Source organism: Zeugodacus cucurbitae, chromosome 4 (assembly GCF_028554725.1).
Source record: "Zeugodacus cucurbitae isolate PBARC_wt_2022May chromosome 4, idZeuCucr1.2, whole genome shotgun sequence".
Lineage (NCBI taxonomy): Eukaryota > Metazoa > Arthropoda > Insecta > Diptera > Tephritidae > Zeugodacus > Zeugodacus cucurbitae.
In genome coordinates, this window is record NC_071669.1 from 7,145,978 (window position 1) to 7,167,057 (window position 21,080).

The 21,080-nt window shown below is 36.5% G+C and overlaps 1 protein-coding gene across 1 annotated transcript; it reads left to right on the plus strand.

The window, feature by feature from the left end:
* Positions 1-518: 518 nt before the first annotated feature.
* Positions 519-1,604, plus strand: LOC105210692 (transcription factor SPT20 homolog). The gene has a single exon (XM_011181802.1). The coding sequence runs from the start codon at positions 519-521 to the stop codon at positions 1,602-1,604; it is 1,086 nt and encodes a 361-aa protein (XP_011180104.1).
* Positions 1,605-21,080: the final 19,476 nt, after the last annotated feature.

Sequence of the window (21,080 nt, forward strand, 5' to 3'; positions counted from 1 at the left end):
AGATTCGATTATTCCCAATACCCCTAGTTTTATTTGATCCGAATAATCGGGACTCTACTGTACTCGTACTATTACGACTATTATTGAAAAAGAAATTGCATAATATTCACGAACTCTTTATCGGATTTTATATCGAAAGTCAGTTCTAAATATATAATGTATCGAATGTATTTAAATTTAGACACTTGATATATTAAGGGCTAGATTTTTTGCCGACTCTTTTACATTTTTTCTTAGAAATCAATTAACGATCTCGACAAACAAAAGAAAAGCATAAGTAAAATTTTAAAAGGTGATTATCTATGTTTACGGATCAGTTGACCTTTAAGTCTAAAACAACAACAATGCGCGCTACCTGCCGCCATATTTAGGTACTTCTAAGTTATACCAAAGCATTATTTTTCGCTATAAATTGCCTAAGGATTTGCTAGTGAGTATCAGTCAGCGCTTAGCTTTGAAAGACGCAGCACTTTCAAGACTTACATAAATACACGTGTAACCAACCCATCATCATCGTCATGTTTAACCAACGCACGCGTGTTTATCTTACACAAAATATAAATCTTGAACCAAATCAAGCATTTCACGATATTCGTGAATGTATCGTAACAGAAGCTTTCGAATACGCTCTCTGCAAAAGTGAAATATATCGCAATGAAAATGTGGTTTATCAAGGGCTCAACCTCCAGGTAAGAGCTTTGAAGGATGCAAATGGTGGAGTTTATAATTATTGTCCGTGTCGGTGTGGACTTATTTTTGATACGAATTCAATACCATACCGCGAAATCGCCACTGAATATATACCGGAACCTGGACAGCAAGTGCAAGAATTTGACATACAACAACATATTTTAGATATGCAAAGGCATATGGCTGCGGCACAGCAGCAAAATCCTGTAGTGCCTCTTGAGCAGCTACCACATATTCTGCCACAAATTATGGAACAGCAACAACAACAACATCAACAATTTATGGTGCAATATCAAAATCTTGCCAGACAACATTATGCAGGGTTTATGGAACAGATTATGGCACCACAGGGAGACGTGAATCAACCTCAAAATGTCCCCATCAACAATATACAAGTATATGTTGAGCAACCTCAAGAATATATTGAGCATCCACAAGAATATGCGGTGAATCTACAAGTGCCACAGCCAATTCAAGAATTGGAAGAGCGCTATGAAATTATAGAACAGCAGGAAGTTGCTGATGAAGAAGACGACGACGATGAAAGTGATGAAGATGATGATATGGAAGTGGATGACGAAGATATGGAGGAAGAAGCAGAGGTGGAGGAAGTCTATATAGAAGAAGAACCACATGTGTATATAGTACCACAACCTCTACCACCACCACCACCACCAGTAGTAGAGGAACCAATACAATGTTACGGTATTTCATCGACAAGTTCGGACGACTCAGACGAAGACATTTGGAGAGGCGAAAATCCAATAAACTATAATCGTCGAGATGCTGTTCAATACAATAGAATAAGCAGTACCGCGCACACGGAAGGCGATGAAAGTGACTATTCGGATGACGAATACGATGACGACGATTGGAGTACAGATAGCGCCGATGAACTAAACGATTACTATTGATTACCGCATATTTACATATTGATGATCATCACTTACATGACCGCTGTAGTCGAGTGATTAGGGAACAGGGATATCAAACGCAGTGTCAGGGTTACTAGTCCTACCCAATGGAACATTTTGTAGGTTTTTTAGCAGGGTTGGGAGTAGGTTTCAAGCTTCTGAAAGTCGTTCAGTGCCAACTCCACTCCATTTGGAGCTCAAGAGGACATACACAAGATATGTGGACGAAAGCTTATGGGAAGAGCTGTAGAAGTCAATTATTTTATATATTTATGGTCGAAAGTTAGGGAAAAAGCTGTGGGAGTCAAATATTTTATATATTTAGTAGTTGCATTTTTAATTTCATGTAAAAGTATATTCTTGTAGAATTTTGTATTAAAATTAGCAGAAACCAAATTTAATTTTTTTATTTATGGACTTATTTTGGAAAAAAATTCTGAAAAATGTTTTCGGGCAGTTGAAATTTTACATCAAAAAATGAAAACACAAGAAAAGGACGAGAGGACATAGACAAATGTGATATTTCTAATCATCAGAAAAGCGAGAACCCAGTTCTATACTTTGAATCAAAGGAGCGCTGTCGTTTGACCTGAATCAACAGAGCAAATTCACTTATTATGGATCCCATTATTTCGAAGGCTTTCTCTTACCTCTAAGTTATGGTTTTGTTCTGCCGACAACTCGCTTACTAGATGGCATCAGTGGAAGAATCTGAGGACTCGTTACGGACAACTGACGAGCAGCCGAGAACTGCGTTCAGAAGTTCTGGTTCAAAAATTTGTTATACGGAGTTCGTAAACTGTGGATCAAGGTACGAAAATGTTCCAAGTTTCTGTCTCGGTCTACTGGATACATCGACTGTTGAAGAGTTACCCAAAGGCCTTTTTGAAACAACCTAGGAATTGGTTACTAGTGTCTGACCGATCCCAAATTTTTTGTCGATGCCGATAACGAGGCCGATTATCGGTTTACTGGATACAAATACTGTCGCGCAGTTGTCTGTTGAGTTTAGAAGTTTGGAAATTTGGACTAGAGTTCATATACTATGGATCAAGGTACAAATATGGTACTGTCACAAGTTACAGTCTACACTTTGGGAGGACGAAGCGGCAGCAACGTTCATGACTCCCAAGTTCTATGTTCTTCTGACAGTCGACTATGACTAGCCCATCACAAGTCCGTATCTGTAAAATTAAACTTGTGGCGGTCTTCGATTAGGCCCACAATGAGTATCATCTTTACGATAGTGGGACTTCTGACGGCTTGTCCAAAGCAACTGTGCAGCACAGCGGATTTTAAAAATTATTTTACAGAAAGTGGGTCCAGAGCTCTTTATGCTTGAGAAATTTTCAAAGGTTGTGCAACTTGGAAAAGAAGGAAAATCTTTATTCCAACGCCTAATCACGAAGAGTTCAATACTTTAAAGTAACAAGGCAATATCAACCAGCAAATCATTAAAGAAGCTTCGAGTTTAATTCAGAGCTCTAACATACTTCGGAACAATATCGGAATTTTCCCAACCCAAAGTTTCAGCACTTAATTTTATTAACCACCACTTCTAACTTTCAACTAATTTAAGTATGTATGCATGTACCACTGCTCTCTGATCACAAATCAGATGCTCCGTTTGACAAGCTGTTAATAAAATACTCATTCTCTGTCCCAACACACACACACCGAGCAGCCATACGTCCGGTGAGTCTGTCATTGTGTCAGCTGTTGTAGTCACTAAAAATCAAATGAATTTGCACTTAATTTGTTAAAGCAGTTAGTGCAAGGTGTTGCTAGCATTCACCTCTGTGCAGCCCCTTAACACAGCTCACTTGAACCGACCGCCTGACCGACCAACCAACCGAGCGACCGACCGAATTTGCTTGACCACCTCTTCTTGTTCGCACAAACCACAAGAAACACCTACAATACAAACACAGTGGAAGGGCAGAAAACAAATTTTAACGATATACCGCCCATTCGATTCGTAGTAAGTACTATGTCGGCCTGTCCATCGGTCGGTCGGTCGGTGCGGCTCTCACGTCACACTCAGACCCGGAAGTGTCCACTCATCTGTGGCAACTTGACGTGCAACTCACTTTAATCCTCATTTCCTTGCTTGCCTTGTTCGGCTGAAGTATTTGCACAAGGTGTGTATTTGCATTTGTCTGTTTGTTACTTAGTCTACGTACAAGTATGTATGTATGTATTTCTGTCGGTTTATGTGCGTTGGAAACTTTCACCTGAACTGCTCTGGGGAAAAAGTGAAGTGCAAATTGTGTGAGTGTGGGAAAAATCTGCTTTCGTTTAGCGTTAAGTGCCATTCAGTTGTTTAACGCTTCCGTATTTTCATTTGCAGCTGTTGCTACTTTTGTTGTTGTTGTATTTGTTTGTTTCTTTCTACAATTTTGCATTTTGTGATTTTGTAGATGATTTTTATGCTCGAAGCAACAATTGGTGGGATTATTGAAAGCGGCCGGTTCTCTAAGTTTGGAAGTAAAGAAAATATTTCTCAGCTCACGCTCTGAGCAGGCCTATCCTTTGGACCTCGGGTTTTGAGGGTATCCTCTCTTTGGTTGTGTAGCATGCCTAACTTTCAGTGAAATTATCGAAAAGACCGCAATTTCGTATGGAAACTTCATGAACCTCAAAGCTCTCTGCTAAAGCTCATTAATCAACTTCCTCGGTCAGGTTGAACTTTGAAGGCTACTGAATCCGTAGGATAATTTCGATAATAGATTTTATAGTTCCAGGCAACACTTCTTCTGGGAAATGAGTACATGTTTTGGTAGCTCCGTCCTTACACTGGTTGTTTTTCGACATATTGTCATTCAGTCTTGAGGGTCTTGAAATCAATGTACTTTCGTCGTGTACTTCTTAAGTACGGAATTTGCTGTGACTACTCCGAATATATTATATCGCCGATCCGATGCCAACTATCCAAGTAAGGATACTTCCATATGATGTGTGACTTTTCTATAAGGTCTGTTGGTCTCAAGTCTTTCGGAATTTCGGAAAATCGGGGTCAGCAAATACAGTTTCCAATCTGTATGACTCACCGATTATATTGTATCGCCGATCCGATTCCAACTATCCAAGTAAGGATACTACCATTTGCCAGGTGACTATTCTATAAGGTCTGCTAGTCTCTAGTCTTTCGGAATTTCGAAAAATTGGCGTCAGCAAATAAAGTTCTCAATCTGTACGAGGATCAACTGGGAGACTTAGTCCTATTCAGTCTTTTTCTCTTCGCTAAACATAGCTCAATTCATCAGTAATTTTCAAGCAAAGAGCTTGAGTTCAGTACTCAATAGCATCTCGCTTTACTTGCCACACCTCCTTCCAGAAAAAATTAGCTTCAAAATCTGACGGGTAAAACATTATTTTTCTTTTCCGTTCCTTACTGACTTTATGAAAATCAAATTAAAGCTGACGGCGAAAAACAAAAAAAAAAAGGCGAAACAAACAAGAACTCAGTGCAGTCTCCCCCGTACTGTCGACCTACAAACCATAAATGTTTGTATTGTTTTTGTTCTTTACCGTTGGTAATTTATCAAAATTCAATTCCGTAACGAAAAAATTGGTCATGGCTGTTGCTGATTTTATTTCTTCAATATGTATATATAATCAGCCCGCTGTTACTTATTCTTGTTGTCATTGTCTTCCTTATTATCCGGCATTTCTTACGTCTAGCACCTTTGACAGCGACCTACACTGCGCAACTCCTCTTCGTTTATTAGTCACAGGCGTTTTTGCCATCAACACGCCTTGCACGTTCTCTTCCACTTCCTGGTTTCGGCGTTTTTTTGTTTTGTTGTACTCAACCAATTCTCGGCTTTCCGTGTGCCCAGTCTTGTCTGCACGGCATTCAAGTATGCTAATAAGCAGAAATTTTGCATTCGTCGAAATGTGTAAAATAAATATTTGGGAAAAAATTTGTGTGCTGCGTTGGATGCCTTGAGAACATTGGTAGTTAGGGAGAAGCGGCTGAAGGAAGGCTACTTAAGTACGGTGTTTCGAGAGATGAGTCATTTCAAGAAAACAAATATTCCAGAAGAATATATCGTTGAGAATTCCAACTTGGTTCTGAGATGTATCTTAGTGGAATTTTGAATAATTCGCGGAGCTGCATCCCTACGTTTGAGTCTCCTTAATATGAGAGATCAAAAGGATATAAACTTGGTCCTTTGAGGTTTTCGACCATTCAAGTGGGGTTTCTTATTGACATCTGGCTGCCTTCTAGCTAGTTTTTAATAAAGGAAACAGTTTGTCTATCTAATACAGAGATTGTTTAAGAAGTAGTCCTATCCAAAAACTTTCCTTTGACGTTACTGAGAACTTAGAGATATTTTTTTTCTTCTCATCACCTTCAGGCTAGAATCAGATAGCATAAACCAGTTTTTGACCAACTTTATACCACTATAACCGACGACAATCGTGCCAACTGACGACTATTGACTATATGCAGCGCGCAGAAATAATAAATTTGCAGGCGAAACACATACAGCAAAGGCTCAGTCGCCGCCACATTAAAATGGAGAGTGAGTCGGCACACAATGTCTGACAGTCCGAGCAGTAGTTGTCAACGCCAACAGGTCATACGCCCCCAGGCATCGCCAAAGTGTCTGCAGCGACACTTTGCAAGCGCGACAACACACAGCGCGGCAAGGAATCGATGCGGTACTACAATCCCAACAAATCGATGAACGATTCACTGGAGCACCAGTCTACGCACAGCATAGTACTACTTCAGCTCTCGTTCTTCTTTCGCACAACCTACTCTGTGTAGTGTTTTAAATTCGGTGTCAAAAACGTTTTATTTGCCCATATTTTATTGTTGCTGTATATTGACGGGCGCGTAGCAGTCGCACTTCCGTGTGTACAAAAACAAAAGCACGGCAGCGTTTGCAAATCGTACTGTATGCTGAGAGTTGAAGTTGTTTGCCGGCTTCGCATGTCCTTGCCTCCTCCTTTCAGTTCGTAGACATTTTATTAATGGTGTTGGTTTTTTATTTAACGGTGTATTATTTTATTATTTATTATTTCATTAATTTTTGATGAAGATTTCACGAAAATTGATGAAACTTTCCGGCGCTTCGGCATACTTTGCGTATTGTGCGTTTGCGACCTTCCGTTTTTTGTGCCTTCCATTTGCTCTCAACTGTTTGTGGCTGCAGCAGTAGAGGCAAGGATTCAAGGAACTGTGCAGCTGTCAGTTGTGCTTTGGAAATTAATTCTGTATTACTTTTGGAGAGAGTAGGTTAAGCGAGTTAATTTGGGGTAAAGTGGAGTGCTTAAGACGTAAAAAGTGATGTTTTTATTTCGAGAGTAACTTTTGGGGTTTTAATATGGAAAAAGTGTTCAAAAATTTTATGAACTTTAAAAGCAAAAGTTATTGGAAAAAATAAATAATATTTGAACAATTGGAATTTTTTAAAATAAAAAAAGGTCTTATATGAAGTCTAAATGTAAAAAGTGCACGAAAGCGGTAAATTTTTGGACGGCTTGAGTTTATAGTTACCAAATCATTGAGATGGTCTTATCTATTTTTTATTTTATATCTAAGATAAAGTGTTCATTTGTCGAGAATCATAGATCTGAAGAGGTGCACTAAATGATTGCTTTTTGAAGTTTCCTTGACTTCTTTAGCAAAGAGTTGACATAATTATATATATTCACCTTCTATTATATATATTATATCTTATAAAGGTTACAAACTCTATTCCAAGTTGCTTAGAGAGTATTATAGTTTTATTCACGTAACGGTTGTTTAAAAGTCCTAAAACTAAACGAGTAAGATGTAGGGTTATACATATATACCAAAGTCATCAGGGTGACGAGTAGAGTTTAAATCCGGATGTCTGTCTGCTCGAATGTAGAAGCTGTAACTTGAGCACCATAAGAAGGTTAAGTTCGTAGATGGACGAAATCGGATCACTACCACGCCTCCAAAATGGCGATAACCGAAAACTTATAAAGTGTCATAACTAAGCCATAAATTGAGCTTTGGAAGTGAAATTTGAAACAAAGGATCGTCCTAGGAAGGGTCATATTTGGAAGTAATTTTTGCGGAAAGTGGGCATGACCACGCCCCCTACTAAGATTTTTGTGCATATCTCGTAAACTACCAAAGATATATCAACGAAACTGTCAGAAGTCCTATTTTCAGGCACCACGCTCACCTCCCATACAAAGGCTATGTTGAAAACTACTAAAAATGTTTTAATTCAGTAAGGAAAACCACCCGAAACCTTAAATTTCATTATAAAGATGGTACAGAAGAGCTGCACTCAAACTGGTATACATAATTAAAGGGGCGTGGTTCCGCCAACTTATGGGTCAAAAAACATATGGTTTGTAATATTTTCCTTGCATCCCAATGATTTGTTGTGAAAATAGCCCAGATCGGTTCACATCCACGCCTACTTCCTATATACCAGAACTGATTAGTTTACTTTACAATATGTAAAGTTTGCACTAGTGAAGTTATCGGAACAGGACTTTGTACAAATACTGCAATTATAGTGTGGTATCGCCAAGGCTCCATATATTGAACATGAGAGTTTAAAATGTTTGGTTTCACCCGAAGTCCGAATAGGATTTTGAAAGAAGTAAATAATCGAACAGAAGTCTGGTATGCTTATTTGGAGAATGCTATGCCGATTTGAGATGGCTCTTAGGTTGCGTAAAGGTTAGACCAATTTTGTTCACTTAGCTCTTAAAACTATGCTTCTTAGGGCTATAAAAACATCGATTTTTGTTTTATCCTGTACCTGTACCTTGATGGGTGAAGAGACCTAGTATTATCCATGTTGACATCCTAACTCCTGGTAATTTAATTCAATCAAGAGTATGAGCTCGATATTAGAAGCATATTTGAATAGTTGTCTGTAGAGGGTCATAAGGATTTTATTTCAAATTTATTTTAAAACTAGAAAAAAATCTCCCTCAAGTCTATCAAACTCACCCACACTATTTGGGGTACTTTAAACAGGATGGGCGTACAAATGAAATTTCCGTATATCATATTTAAAGCAATTTCACAGCTCCAACAGGAAGGTATAATTTCCCACTTTCAGGCAAATAGTTAAGAGATCGCAAAAAAAAAAAGAAAGGCAAAAATAAAACATTAAAAAAAGCGACCACCATTTCATTCAATACACAAGCTATCAACTGGTTGATTTGAAAAATTTCACAAAAAATTACTGCCACACACCAATAAGCAACTTGCAACCTTGTGCGGAACTGATAAGATATATGTGTGTACACATGTAAAGGGCAATCTTGATAAGACAATCGGCACGCGGTCGTAAGCCAAACAATATATGCTTGTGAAAAAGGGTCATACGTAAGCGGTGGCGCGTTTTGTAAACAAATATACGGACATACATATGAGTGTGTTGAGTGACATAAGGCGCTTTTAGACGTCAATAACAGACATTGAAGCAGCTAAAAACACACACACATACACTTCTTTACAAAGCTAAATGTTAACAAGCGAGATGCCAGCAGATAGGTTAAGTGAGCGTGAGAGTGAGACATTCCTTATAACACACGCATATAAAAAGCTGACTTTGTGTATACAACTTGGCAACACAACACATCTATCATTGCGCTGCTAGAGGTAGACGAGCATACATATGTATACATTTGTATATGTAGAGTGTGTATGTATGTGTTTGAATCCTTAAATATCTATTTGTTGTATTCTGTCTGTGCCTTTTTTTATGCGATGCCACGACAAGATATTAACAAATGAGTTGCAATTTTTCGCTGTCGTCTTATCAAATCATCAAATGTTTTGTACGAGTATACAAATGAATTTGCAATGTGCGTACAGCGAAGGGGTGGGTAAAAGAGATATTTTTGCGTGTGTGCTACAAAAAAAAAATGCAAGGGATTGATAAACAGCATACATTGTATATATCTATATATAAAAATATACAAAAATCTATATATGAGAAGCATGCTTTTAGGCGCATATACGCATGAAGGCCAGTCAAGCGCTTGCTTTTGGGGTTAATATGGCATTATATCGCTTATATGCAATCTTTTTGAAGTGTATACATATGTAAGATTGATATCAGCGATGTTATTCAACTGTAAAGGGGAAAGGACTAACCAACTTATCAGCGCTGCCGGAACAAATTTAATAGCTGGAAAATAAATGATTGTATGTCTGCAAAATATTAGTTGAACCCTTTGTGGAGTTTTTCATTGGAAATGTTTATATAACTAGCTGAATTAAATTCTGTTTCGTTGTTTGTCGATATTTATTTGTTTTCCAAGAAGTCCGTTCTTAGGCGTTCAGGAGTCGGGGTACACGAACCTCTTTCGAAAAAGATTTCAAGGACCTTCATTGTGGGCTTGAAAATTCTCCAAGACATGACTAGAGCTTTAAGGGCCTGGATTGTTTTCTTTTGTATGACTGTTTTGGGTTAAATATTATTTTTGAATCTCAATCGTCAGCTATATCTGCTATCTCTGAAACTTCCTTGCTAACAACTCCAAAAAAAGGTTACATACAGTCTAGAGGTCCTGAAGATGTTATAGGCGATTTGGGTACGGTATTTTCTTCTTCTTACGCGAGTCTTCTATAGCCGAGTCCACAACAGCGCGCCAGTTATTCTCCGTTTTGGCAGTTTGGCGTCAATTGGTATTACCAAGTGAAGTCAGGTCTTTCTCCACGTGGGCCTTCCAACCTCTTTCTCGGCTTCCACCAGCGGGTACTGCGTCGAACACTTTCAGTTCTAGAGCACTTTCGTCCATTCGAACAACATGATCGAGTCAGCGTAGCCTGTCTTTTTATACCCTAAACAGGGTATATTAAGTTTGTCACGAAGTTTGTAACACCCAGAAGGAAGCGTCGGAGGCCACTATATCATATAGCTGCCATACAAACTGAACGATCGGAATCAGGGGCTTGTATTTTACTACATATCTTCACGAAATTTGACAGGGATTACTGCTTATGGTAATAATATAATCTCCGAAGAAATTATTCAGATCGGTTAACTGTATAACCTTAATTTTTTAGTTTCCCGGCTAAAAATAATTAGTAAAATGTTTTCTTTTTTTTACTTACTTTTTCTTACGTCTTTAGATTTACTTAAACACATAGTTACCAAAAGAAATGCACCTGTGAAGGGTATATTAGCTTCGGTACAGTCGAAGTTAACGTTTTTTCTTGTTATTCGCTGAACTATGTCTATGCCAATGTTTAAGGGACCGTAAATTTCCGCAAAACAGTTCTCTCGAAAACTCACGAAAACTCACGAAAACTCATTCAATTCATTCATATTTATCAAATAAAATAAAATTATCTAAAGTTGCTCGATAAACTGTATAAAATTCTGATTTTATGAAGTTTAGTTCCGGAAAGTATCGAATATGGCTTAAGTACCGATGTTTTTCTAAGTTTTAAAGTCTAAAACTTCTCTTTAAAGTATATGTAAGTCTAACTTTATATAAGACTATAGTAGTTTATAAGCATTACTCTAAATAATAATGATCATGTTTATAAAAATATTCCATAAATTGAGAGAATTAGGAGGTCTCAAGTTGGATCGCCATTTCGACTATTCTTAAGACAACAGATTGCAAAAAAATTTTGGAATTTAATAGCCAAAGCAACTACTAAGACAGTTTATCAAGCAGTTTCTTGTTTATTAACACTTTTGTTCACTTCACAATACACACTATATAACAACAAAAAGCAGAAACAGAAACACTTTCATTCACCATTTTGTGGCACTGAAATAACTCACAAAAACCGTTTAACCAAACCACCTTTCGCCGGCAGAGCGCACAATTTTTATTAGCTAACAGTGATTTATACCCATGTATAACCGCATATAGCCACTTTTACCCTTCATTTGACTTTAATTGGAATTACACAGAACTCAATCGCATTAGAAGCAGTCGCGCTGAGACCACACAGCGAGAATACACACACATACATGGTCGTCGAAACAAAATGGCATACATAAAGCACTTAAGCGCGGCTCAACAATGTTTGCGACACACACAAAGGCTGAATGTGTGTGTGTGCGTTGCTGCGTTTGATGGCAAGTTGCTAACAGGATTTGCTTGTGTAAGAGTTTAATACGTAAACGCATACATGCATGTATGTGTGCATGAGTGTGTTTGGTGTGGCTTTCCACGACGGCTACGCTGCGTTCACGTATGCGTAGTTAAATCAAAGTTGAGATTGTCCATAATGATTGTTGCAGCGGAAAAAATTGGAAAATCGTAAATAAATGTCGTAAAAATGCTTTACGTTGTTACGCGACCGCCTCGTTACGTTATCAGCAGTGGGTTTGTGTGTGTGCATGTTTGCACTTATTTTTGTTTTTGTGCGCTTTAGCTTGGCAGTTGCCGCTGAGCTCCTGCAAAGCTGCATGATATATCCGCTGGCATACAAACAACAGACATGCAGGTTTCCGTTTTAGTTAAAGTAGACTATATACGATTTTATGGCATTCAATTTAAAAAACGGTCATACGTGCAGCCACTCAACGCATTGCTCATTTTGTGTGTTGGCCATAGCAAGCAGAGAGTTATAAAGTTGGTCCAATTTAAATTTTTCGTTTCGTTTTATGCGTTTGCGCTTACATTTTTACAACCACAGTGTTGCATTTGCTGCGTCTTATCGATTGGATCGTAGCTTAAATTTCTAATTATGCGGTGAAGGAGGTGTTTTGGTTAATGTTAACATTTAAGTTGGTGACAAAATGGTTTTTTTATTTTTATTTTTAGGCTTTATATAAAAGCCTACCAGGCTACCAATAAAAGTTTTGTAAGAAAGAGAAAGTGTTATGGAACCGTGTGAGAAAAGTTCTCTAAATCAAAGTTGAAACTTGATTTTACAAACTAGACCTATAACTTATAAAAAGCTTTATATAATCTAGCTTTTGCTGCGTTAGACCCCTGCCTAAATTCTCTCGAGATAAGAGAGATCTGAGAATAAAAATATATCATTCTCCTATGATAAAAAACGATGTCTGGGGTCTTCTGATTTAGCATCCTTTTGTTAAAGGGGTGTGGTCTCTCACCTATCTGCACTCAATTTATATAATAGTATTAGTAGTAGAATCCTTAAATATAGTACCTATGAGTCTCATAGTTATTTTGGCAGAGCCTTTAATCTACAATTTTCTCAGAATGTATTGATATTCAGTCAAAAAGAATGGGTTATGTTATATGTGACCTATTTTCAATTACCAAATGTTCCTTAACTCAGGTCTTCAGCAGACGTCTATGTAGTAAAGTTCAGGAGAGTAAATATCTCAGACATTAATAAATCTGGTGGTGAACGAGGATAAGACGTAATATCTCCTGTCATCAAACAAATCAGTCGCGTCTCGGCTCTCACATCACTGTTGACAGTCATAACTTTGAAGTTGTAGATAATTTCGTCTATCTGGGAACCAGCATTAACAGCAATAACAATGTCAGCCTCGAAAACTAGCGCAGAATCACTCTTGCCAACAGGTGCTACTATGGACTGAGTAGGCAATTGAAAAGTAAAGTCCTCTCTCGACGAACAAAAACTAAACTCTACAAGTCTCTCATCATTCCCGTCCTAATTTATGGTGCAGAAGCGTGGACGGTGTCAACATCCGATGAGAAGTTTTCGAGAGAAAGGTTTTGCGGAAGATTAAAGGCCCTTTGAACATTGTCAACGGCAAATACCGCAGACGATGGAATGATGAGCTGTATGTGTTATTCAACGACATAGACATAGTTCAGCGAATAAAAAGACAGTGGCTAGGTCATGTTGTCCACATGGACGAAAGTGCTCCAGCTCTGAAAGTGTACGATGCAGTACCCGCTAGTGGAAGCTGAGGAAAATCTCCAGTCAGTTGGAAGGACCAGGTGGAGAAGAACCTGGCTTCACTTGGTATTATCAATTAGCGCAAAGTGCCAAAAGGAAGAATGAATGGCGCGCTGTTGTGGACTCGGCTATAACCTCATAAGCGGTGTCTCCGCCAGTCAAGAAGAAGAAGATTGTCTTGAGGATCAGAGTATTAGACGATATCTCCAGGATCTTCTTGTACATGAATTCAAGACTTTCAAGAAGCTGTATATTTTTCAGCTTATCCATGTATTTACCGTACTTAAGTGAGAATTTGGGTGATTTTTTTCTGATCTTAATTTGCTTCACTTTTTTGTTCTGTCTGATTTTCGACTAACCTTTTCTGCCCGTCTGTGAAATATGTAGACACTTTAAGTGATTTACAAACGTATAATTCTGATTTCATGAGCAGCTTTTCGAAAACAATTTAATATGAGAATGTTCTAAACGCGGCAGGGTCTCTGGCCAAGTGGACAAGAAAAAGGTTGATATCAATCTTCAATGATTGAAAATAATCTTCCAGCTTATTTGAAGTAAATATGTAAAGTTTAACTCTTATTTACCCCAAAGCAGATTTATATAGATTGTCTTAGTGAAAGCACTATGTATAATGAGGGCAATTATTTATCTGAATTAATTATTTAATAAAAAGCCTTCTTTATGCACATTAGCGGCACCATCACGTATCTTATGGTCTATATTTCTCAAAGCACTAAAGCTAACTTAATTTTAGAAAACACAGTGAAACCTTATGTACCAACCTCCAGCATAAAAACCATCACACTAGCACTAAAGCAGCAACACAACTCTCCTTTGTAACACCATCTTCAAATGACACGCATTGCCGGCACTGTTTCGCACCAAAAAACACACACGTCTTCCTTTAAAGCCAATAAGTGTAGCTGCAGCGTCTAAGCTTGATATGCCGCCAAAGCAAAAGAAAACTTTTCGGCAACACAGCTAAGGAAGAAGCGAAAAAACATGCAAACTTTTACAACCAAAGGTGTTGCAACATTTGCGAGCGATGCCAACAAAAATTGGGTTTGCCACCGAAAACTTGCAGAAACCACAGCAGCAGCGGCAAAGTAACTAACTGCCAAACCACGCGCGCCAACGGCAGCCAATTGCGATTGCAGCAGCATGCGGCACATGCCACAAGTTTGCAGCTGGTGCTGCTGCTATTGCATAAGTGTCATTGTGGAGTACATGACATCCTCCATATATGTATGTGTGTGTGTGTGTGTTTGCGCGTTTTACACGAGTTTCAGTTTCAATTTATTTTTCATTAAATTTCCAATTGTTCTTTGTTCTTGCATTAACCACATTATGCGCGTAGTTGTGTGTTGCAGCCCAGGCCCAGGCATTTCTAGGCGTGCACCTCTTGCGCCGTTAAAGAAAAGTTCGCAACCAAAGAAACTTGTCTGCGAGTATGTAGAGCACAGAGCTTTGTGGTTTTCTGCGGTACTTTGTCGATGTAAAAAATAAAAAAAGAATCATTTGCAATGAAAGGCATTGTGTGACTTTACGCAAAGAATTATCTACAATTCTCTTACGGTTTGTTAGGTGGCACTGCATGTGTATGTGGTTGTTGGTTGTGCTTTGGTACGACTGCGAGTGTTCAGCGAACACTAGAATTGTTAAAAAGCATGTCTTTGACTCAAAGGAATATGGTTGGTGCTTTACTCTTGGCTAAATTTCGAATAATTTTAAATTTTTACGAGTTGTGGCATAAACTTGAATGCAGTTATTTGAATAATTAATAAATGTGGTATAAACGAGGAGGCTTTAGCTTATGGGAATGTTCCTTAGATACAGTTGATATTTTTCAGAAGTAATTCCCGAGGAAAGTTGCTCGTTGAACAAGCAACTGGTATAAATCTCATAAACTGGTATAAAGTATAAATGGGGCAAAATCGTGTATAAATGTGTTTTTTCCATTTTTAAGAAAATTACGCATCGAACAAACAACTGGTATACAGTTCATAAACTGGTATAAAGTATGGTTAATCGAGAGAGAAAATGTTTAAATATGAGTTTCTTCTATTCCTAAGAAAGTTACGCATCGAACAAGCAACTGGTATAAATTTCTTAAACTGATATAAAGTGTAAATCGAACGAGATTGTCTTTAAATTTGATTTTCTTTCTTTCCTAAGCAAGATGTGCATCGAACAAGCAACTGGTATAAACCTCTTAAACTGGTAAAAAATATAAATGTAATGAGATAGTGTTTAACTATGAGTTTTTTCCTTTTCTAAGAAAATTTCGAATCGAACAAACAACTGGTATAAATCTCTAAAACTATAAATTAAACAAGATCTTGTTTAAGTAGTCTTTTCTTCCTTTTCTAAAAAAGTTGCCAATCGAACAAACAACTGGTATAAATCTCTTAAACTGGTATAAAATATAAATCGAGCAAATATTTCATATAAAACCATTATTAATACATTTATTTCAATTTCAACTTTAAAATTGCTTATGAGTTGCTCAAAACTGATTTAGTAATTCACTTATTGACGCGTGTGAAATGCCTCACATACTTTCAGGTGTACTTTGGAATTTAAGAAATCCAACAAATACCAAGCGATGCAATCACCAGCAATAATACAATAAAAAGTGAAATTAAAAAGAATAAAACACAATAAAAAGTTTTACATGAAATTATGAAGGAATCATAAAGAATTTCCAAAAAAAAAATGAAACACAACTTCACAGACTGCCTTGAGTAAGCACAGAAGAAAGCCAGCAGCGGAAGTTGATGCTTAAAATGAGTAGCAAATTATGGTGCAAACAACTTTGCTGCCGAATTTCGTGCTACTTGAAGTGAAATATAACAATTCATAATATATTTGAAGAGAGTACGTAGAAATGCTTAAAATTTCATGTGTGTTGAAGAAGAAAGTATGGGGGAGCACACACAGTTATGTGAAACTTTTTGTTTGGTTTCACGAAAATCTGTTTAAAAATTTTGTCATTGTACGAAAAAAACTTCAGCTTCAGCTTCTTAGTGCAATTACTTGGCTTTGTCAAATTAACAGCAAAATTTCATGTCAAACAAAAATGATGAGCGCACGGAAAGCTCATTGAGAGGAAAATATGAAATAAGAAAGCATGAAGAAGTACCGTAAAAGTGAAATGCTTGAATGAGTGGCACTACTTACGAATAGATATTTATGGACTTATACATATATAAAGCTTGAAGAAATGTAGAAAATAAAAAAATAGTTTTTGAAAATCATTATGATGAGTTCATAGAAGATAGAGGAAAATTGAAGAGTGAGGAAAACAACTCGCTTTTGAAGCAATACTGAAATTTTGTAGCATTAGAGCATATGTATTTCGTTTAAAAGGGGGAAAATATACACGAAGACAAATCTTCTTTGCTATTTATGCTTGTCTCAAAGTGTCTTACTACACTCTTGCTTGCACAGTAGCGTGAAATGAGCAATTTTTTTTGTATGCAGTTGGACCCCACAATCAGCATCAGTTGAGTTATAAGTTTCAATGTTGGCTGCTCCTTCCACAAAAAAATATAAAAAAAACATGTACAACAACAGCAAATGAGCTGTTTGTCCAATCAAATTTGATTGCTCCAGCGCATTGTTGTCAAAAAGTTGTTTATTTGTTTATCTTTTTGTCAGCAGAAGTGCGTAAATCAGCTGATGGGTGAGTGAATACCATGAAATACATACATATAAATACTGATAGCAGCAGACAATTGTAAATGCTTCTTTGTAAAGTTAAATACTATCTTGTTAGCTAAGCATTTTTATGGTTTTGCTATTGCTGCCGTTATTGTGAAAGTCGAAAGTTTTTCATTTTCATATCTCCTGCGCTGCTTGTTAAATACTGTTATTTTGCTTCATTTATTGCGCTTGTTTGTTGAAACTTTGCTATCAGACAGCTTCTTTTCTAAGCATAAATGGGAGCTTTGTTGTAATACCGTTAACAAGTAGCTTTGATGATGGAAGGAGTTTGACTTATTGTCGTATATTTGGAGAGAGTGGCTATGTTGTTGCAATAAAAAAAGATATTAAATGAAGTTGCAGGAAGATTCAAGAGTTATGGCGGAACATTTGATGTTTTAGAAGTGATTACTCGAGAGTTTAATTATCAGGAATATTTTATATAAAACTTTTGATTTGAAATCTTTGGTGCTGTATGAGAGATATAAGTATTTTAGAATTTTGAGTTTTAGAAATTCTTTTTGGTGAGGTTTTGAGAACCATAATCTTAAGTATTGTAAATATAATCTTAAAAATAATCACGTTTAAATATGATTTTCTTTTCCTTAGAAGATTAAGAATCGAACAAGCAACTGGTATAAATTTCACAAACTGGTATAAGCTATATATCAAGCAAGATAATGTTCAAATATGAGTTTCTTACTTCTTTACGAAAGTTTTGAATCCAACAAACAACTGGTATAAATTTCATAAACTGGTATAAAGTATAAATTGTGCATTAACACAGTTATTTCAATCTTAACTTAAAAATTGCTTATGACCTGCTCAAAACTGATTTAAAGAAACTTTCCATATTTTAATTGCGGGGTAAGATTTTAAAAATCACTTTTTTTCAATATAAACATTATGTATGAACTATATTTTCGTGTTTTTTTTTTGAGTAAAAATTATAATTTTTGGCTAGATTTCATTTTTTTTTAATAAAACTATCTGGAAGCTTTTTAAGCCAACGAGTCCTTATTATTTTAAAATTTTCAAATCATTTATAATACTCTCGCAACCTGTTGCACAGAGTGTAATAGATTTGTTCACCTGGTTGTTTGTGTCACCAAGAAATATAAGAGTTAGATATGGGGTTATATATACATAAATGATCAGGATGACGAGTGGATTTGAAATCCGGATGTCTGTCCGTGCAAGCGATAACTTGAGTAAAAATTAAGATATCTTAATGAAACTTGGAACATATGGCGGAAACCGAAAACCTATACAGTGTCATAACTAAGCTAAAATAAAGTTATGAAAATTGAAAGTGAAATTTGGAACATAGGATCCCATTAGGGAGGGGCACATTTGGATGTAATTTTTTTGGAAAAGTGGGCGTGACCCCACCCCCAAATAGGTTTTTTGTATATAACTCGCGAATAAATAAAGCTATATAAAACAAACTTTCTGCAGTCGTTTATTTTAGCCATTGCCTTATACAGTCCAAAAATGAAAGAAATCGGATAATAACCACGCCCACCATCTATACAAAGGTTAGGCTGAAAATTACTAAAAGTGCGCTAACTCACTAACGAAAAACGTCAGAAACACCAAATTTTACATAAGAAATGGCAGAAGGAAACTGCACTGAGATTTTTTTACAAAATTGAAAATGGGCATGGCGTCGCCCACTTATGGGTCAAAAACCATATCTCAGGAACTACTAGACAGATTTCAATGAAAGTCGGTATATAATATTTTCCCTGATGACACGTGTGAAAAATGGACGAAATTGGTTCACAACCACGACAACTTCCCATATAACTAATTTATGAATTTCATCTTATTCCTTCACTTTATAATATATACATTAGGAACCAATGAAGATAGCGAAATAAAACTTTACACAAACACTGTATATGATCTGTTGCATCACTTGTGAAAAAATTGTCAAAATCGAAACATGACTTTTCAAGGCCCCTGATATCAAACATGAAGAACTCAGTGCCTAAGGGTAATTTTTCCCCGAAAATATACTTAGGTAAATCCCTCAGATATTTTAATGCAATTCATTCCCTCTGAATTTTTTTCTTATAACAGTTTCTCTCTGTACCTGAAATGGTAAAAATCGGGTCATAACTTCCCCCAGATCCCATATACCTAATTATAAGTAATATTAAATTAAGTGAGCGTATAGTCTTCGATACATTGTATCTTGGTGGTGAAAACGGGTGAAATCGGTTTAGGAATTACCTCAGTCCCCATATACTATTTATGATGATTTTCGTTATTCTATTGAACTTTATACCCAATATATGGGTCGAATTGTGTTATCTTTATAAAATTACATCTATAAATTGCGAGAGTATAAAATGTTCGGTTACACCCGAACTTAGCCCTTCCTTACTTGTTTTATAATACAAAAATCGTTCAATATTAAAAAAAATGTAATCCGCCATTTTTCATTCCTTTAAAAGAATTCTCTCGACTTTGACTGAGTTTAACGAGGGGAAAATATTATTTTCCGTCTCGTCTTCCAAATATCTATTTCAAACATAATATTTTTTAGATGCTTTAGTAAACGCATTGTTTAAAACCTCTATTAACCCAAATTACAGGTAGGCGCCTGAAATTGCACAGATTCTCCGAACTTAGGAGATCAAACCAAAAAATACAACACCTTCATTACCTGCTATGCTAATGAAGCTATCCCTAAACACTTCTGCTGTGCCTATAAAATGACGATGATCGCGTAATTCAGTCATCATTCCGTCTTCGACGACACAAGAATAACAAAGTAAATCCACGAAATATATTATCAACGAATAACAAAATTGAAAAAATCATAATGGAGTTCGCAAAATGTCCAAGATGTTTTTTCTATGGAATTGAATGTGGCAATCCGATTCCAGGCGAAGATGACGTAGATACTGGCGTAGAATTGGAGGGTTCATCACAACCTGAAGAAGATCAGTGAAACCGGAGTCAAGACTTTGCTTTTGTTATGGATTTGTTACGATTTGATGTTACTTGGGAAAAATAAAATTAAAAGTTGGTGAAAAAAGCAAATTATTCTATTTATTTTATTATTTTAAAGAAAATTCTTCGAAATTCTTCTTAAAGATCGTTGTTAGATCTTTTAAACTTGGAGTGGCTTCCTAACTTATTTCACTCTTTCAGCGTACAAAATGAAGTCCTCAGAATGTTGTAATTTCATAATATTGTCTATGCAACGTCGGAAATCTTGTTACATCGTAAGATGTTTCCTTAGTATGGAGAACTCCTTCTGATACATTGAGATTTTATTCAAAAATAATTTTAAATAACGATATTAAACAGAATAGTACTTGACTCAGACTACTGAATGTTTTGATTTTTGAAGTTTGTTCATGCAGTATCATCACCCACATAAATAACGGTCAAACGCTCAAGTGTTAAATTTTTCTAAACTGCACTCAGCACACATGAAGTAAAATGAATTCACCATTTGAAGGGCAAACACTTTTAGCGCGCAGCTGCCATTTTTCAATTAATTAATGCGTGAATTGCCAAGTTGCACTTCAACCAAGCGCTCTTCCACTTCTCTAATACTCTGCATCTATGCACATTAACTACTCATACTAAAATGCTACAGATGGCACTTTCGACGGCTAATAGCACTTATATTTGCAACGATTTGTTGTTGTTGTGAATGCGTGCAGCTGCTGGCAATGGCTGATATATGTATAAACAAATATGGGGTTTTTACTGCAAACCAAAGGTTTGGAATATTTAGTAAAAGGCTTCCAGGAATAATTCGACTATGTTGAAGGGTGTGTTGGGCAAGTTGAATTTCGTAGAATTCAAATATTGTTGAATGCTATGAAATTTCAACATGTGAATTATTTCCTCGAACCAATGCTTTACACAGGAGTTGGCGGAAAAAATATGCGATTGACAAGGTTGTTTATTATGGTGCT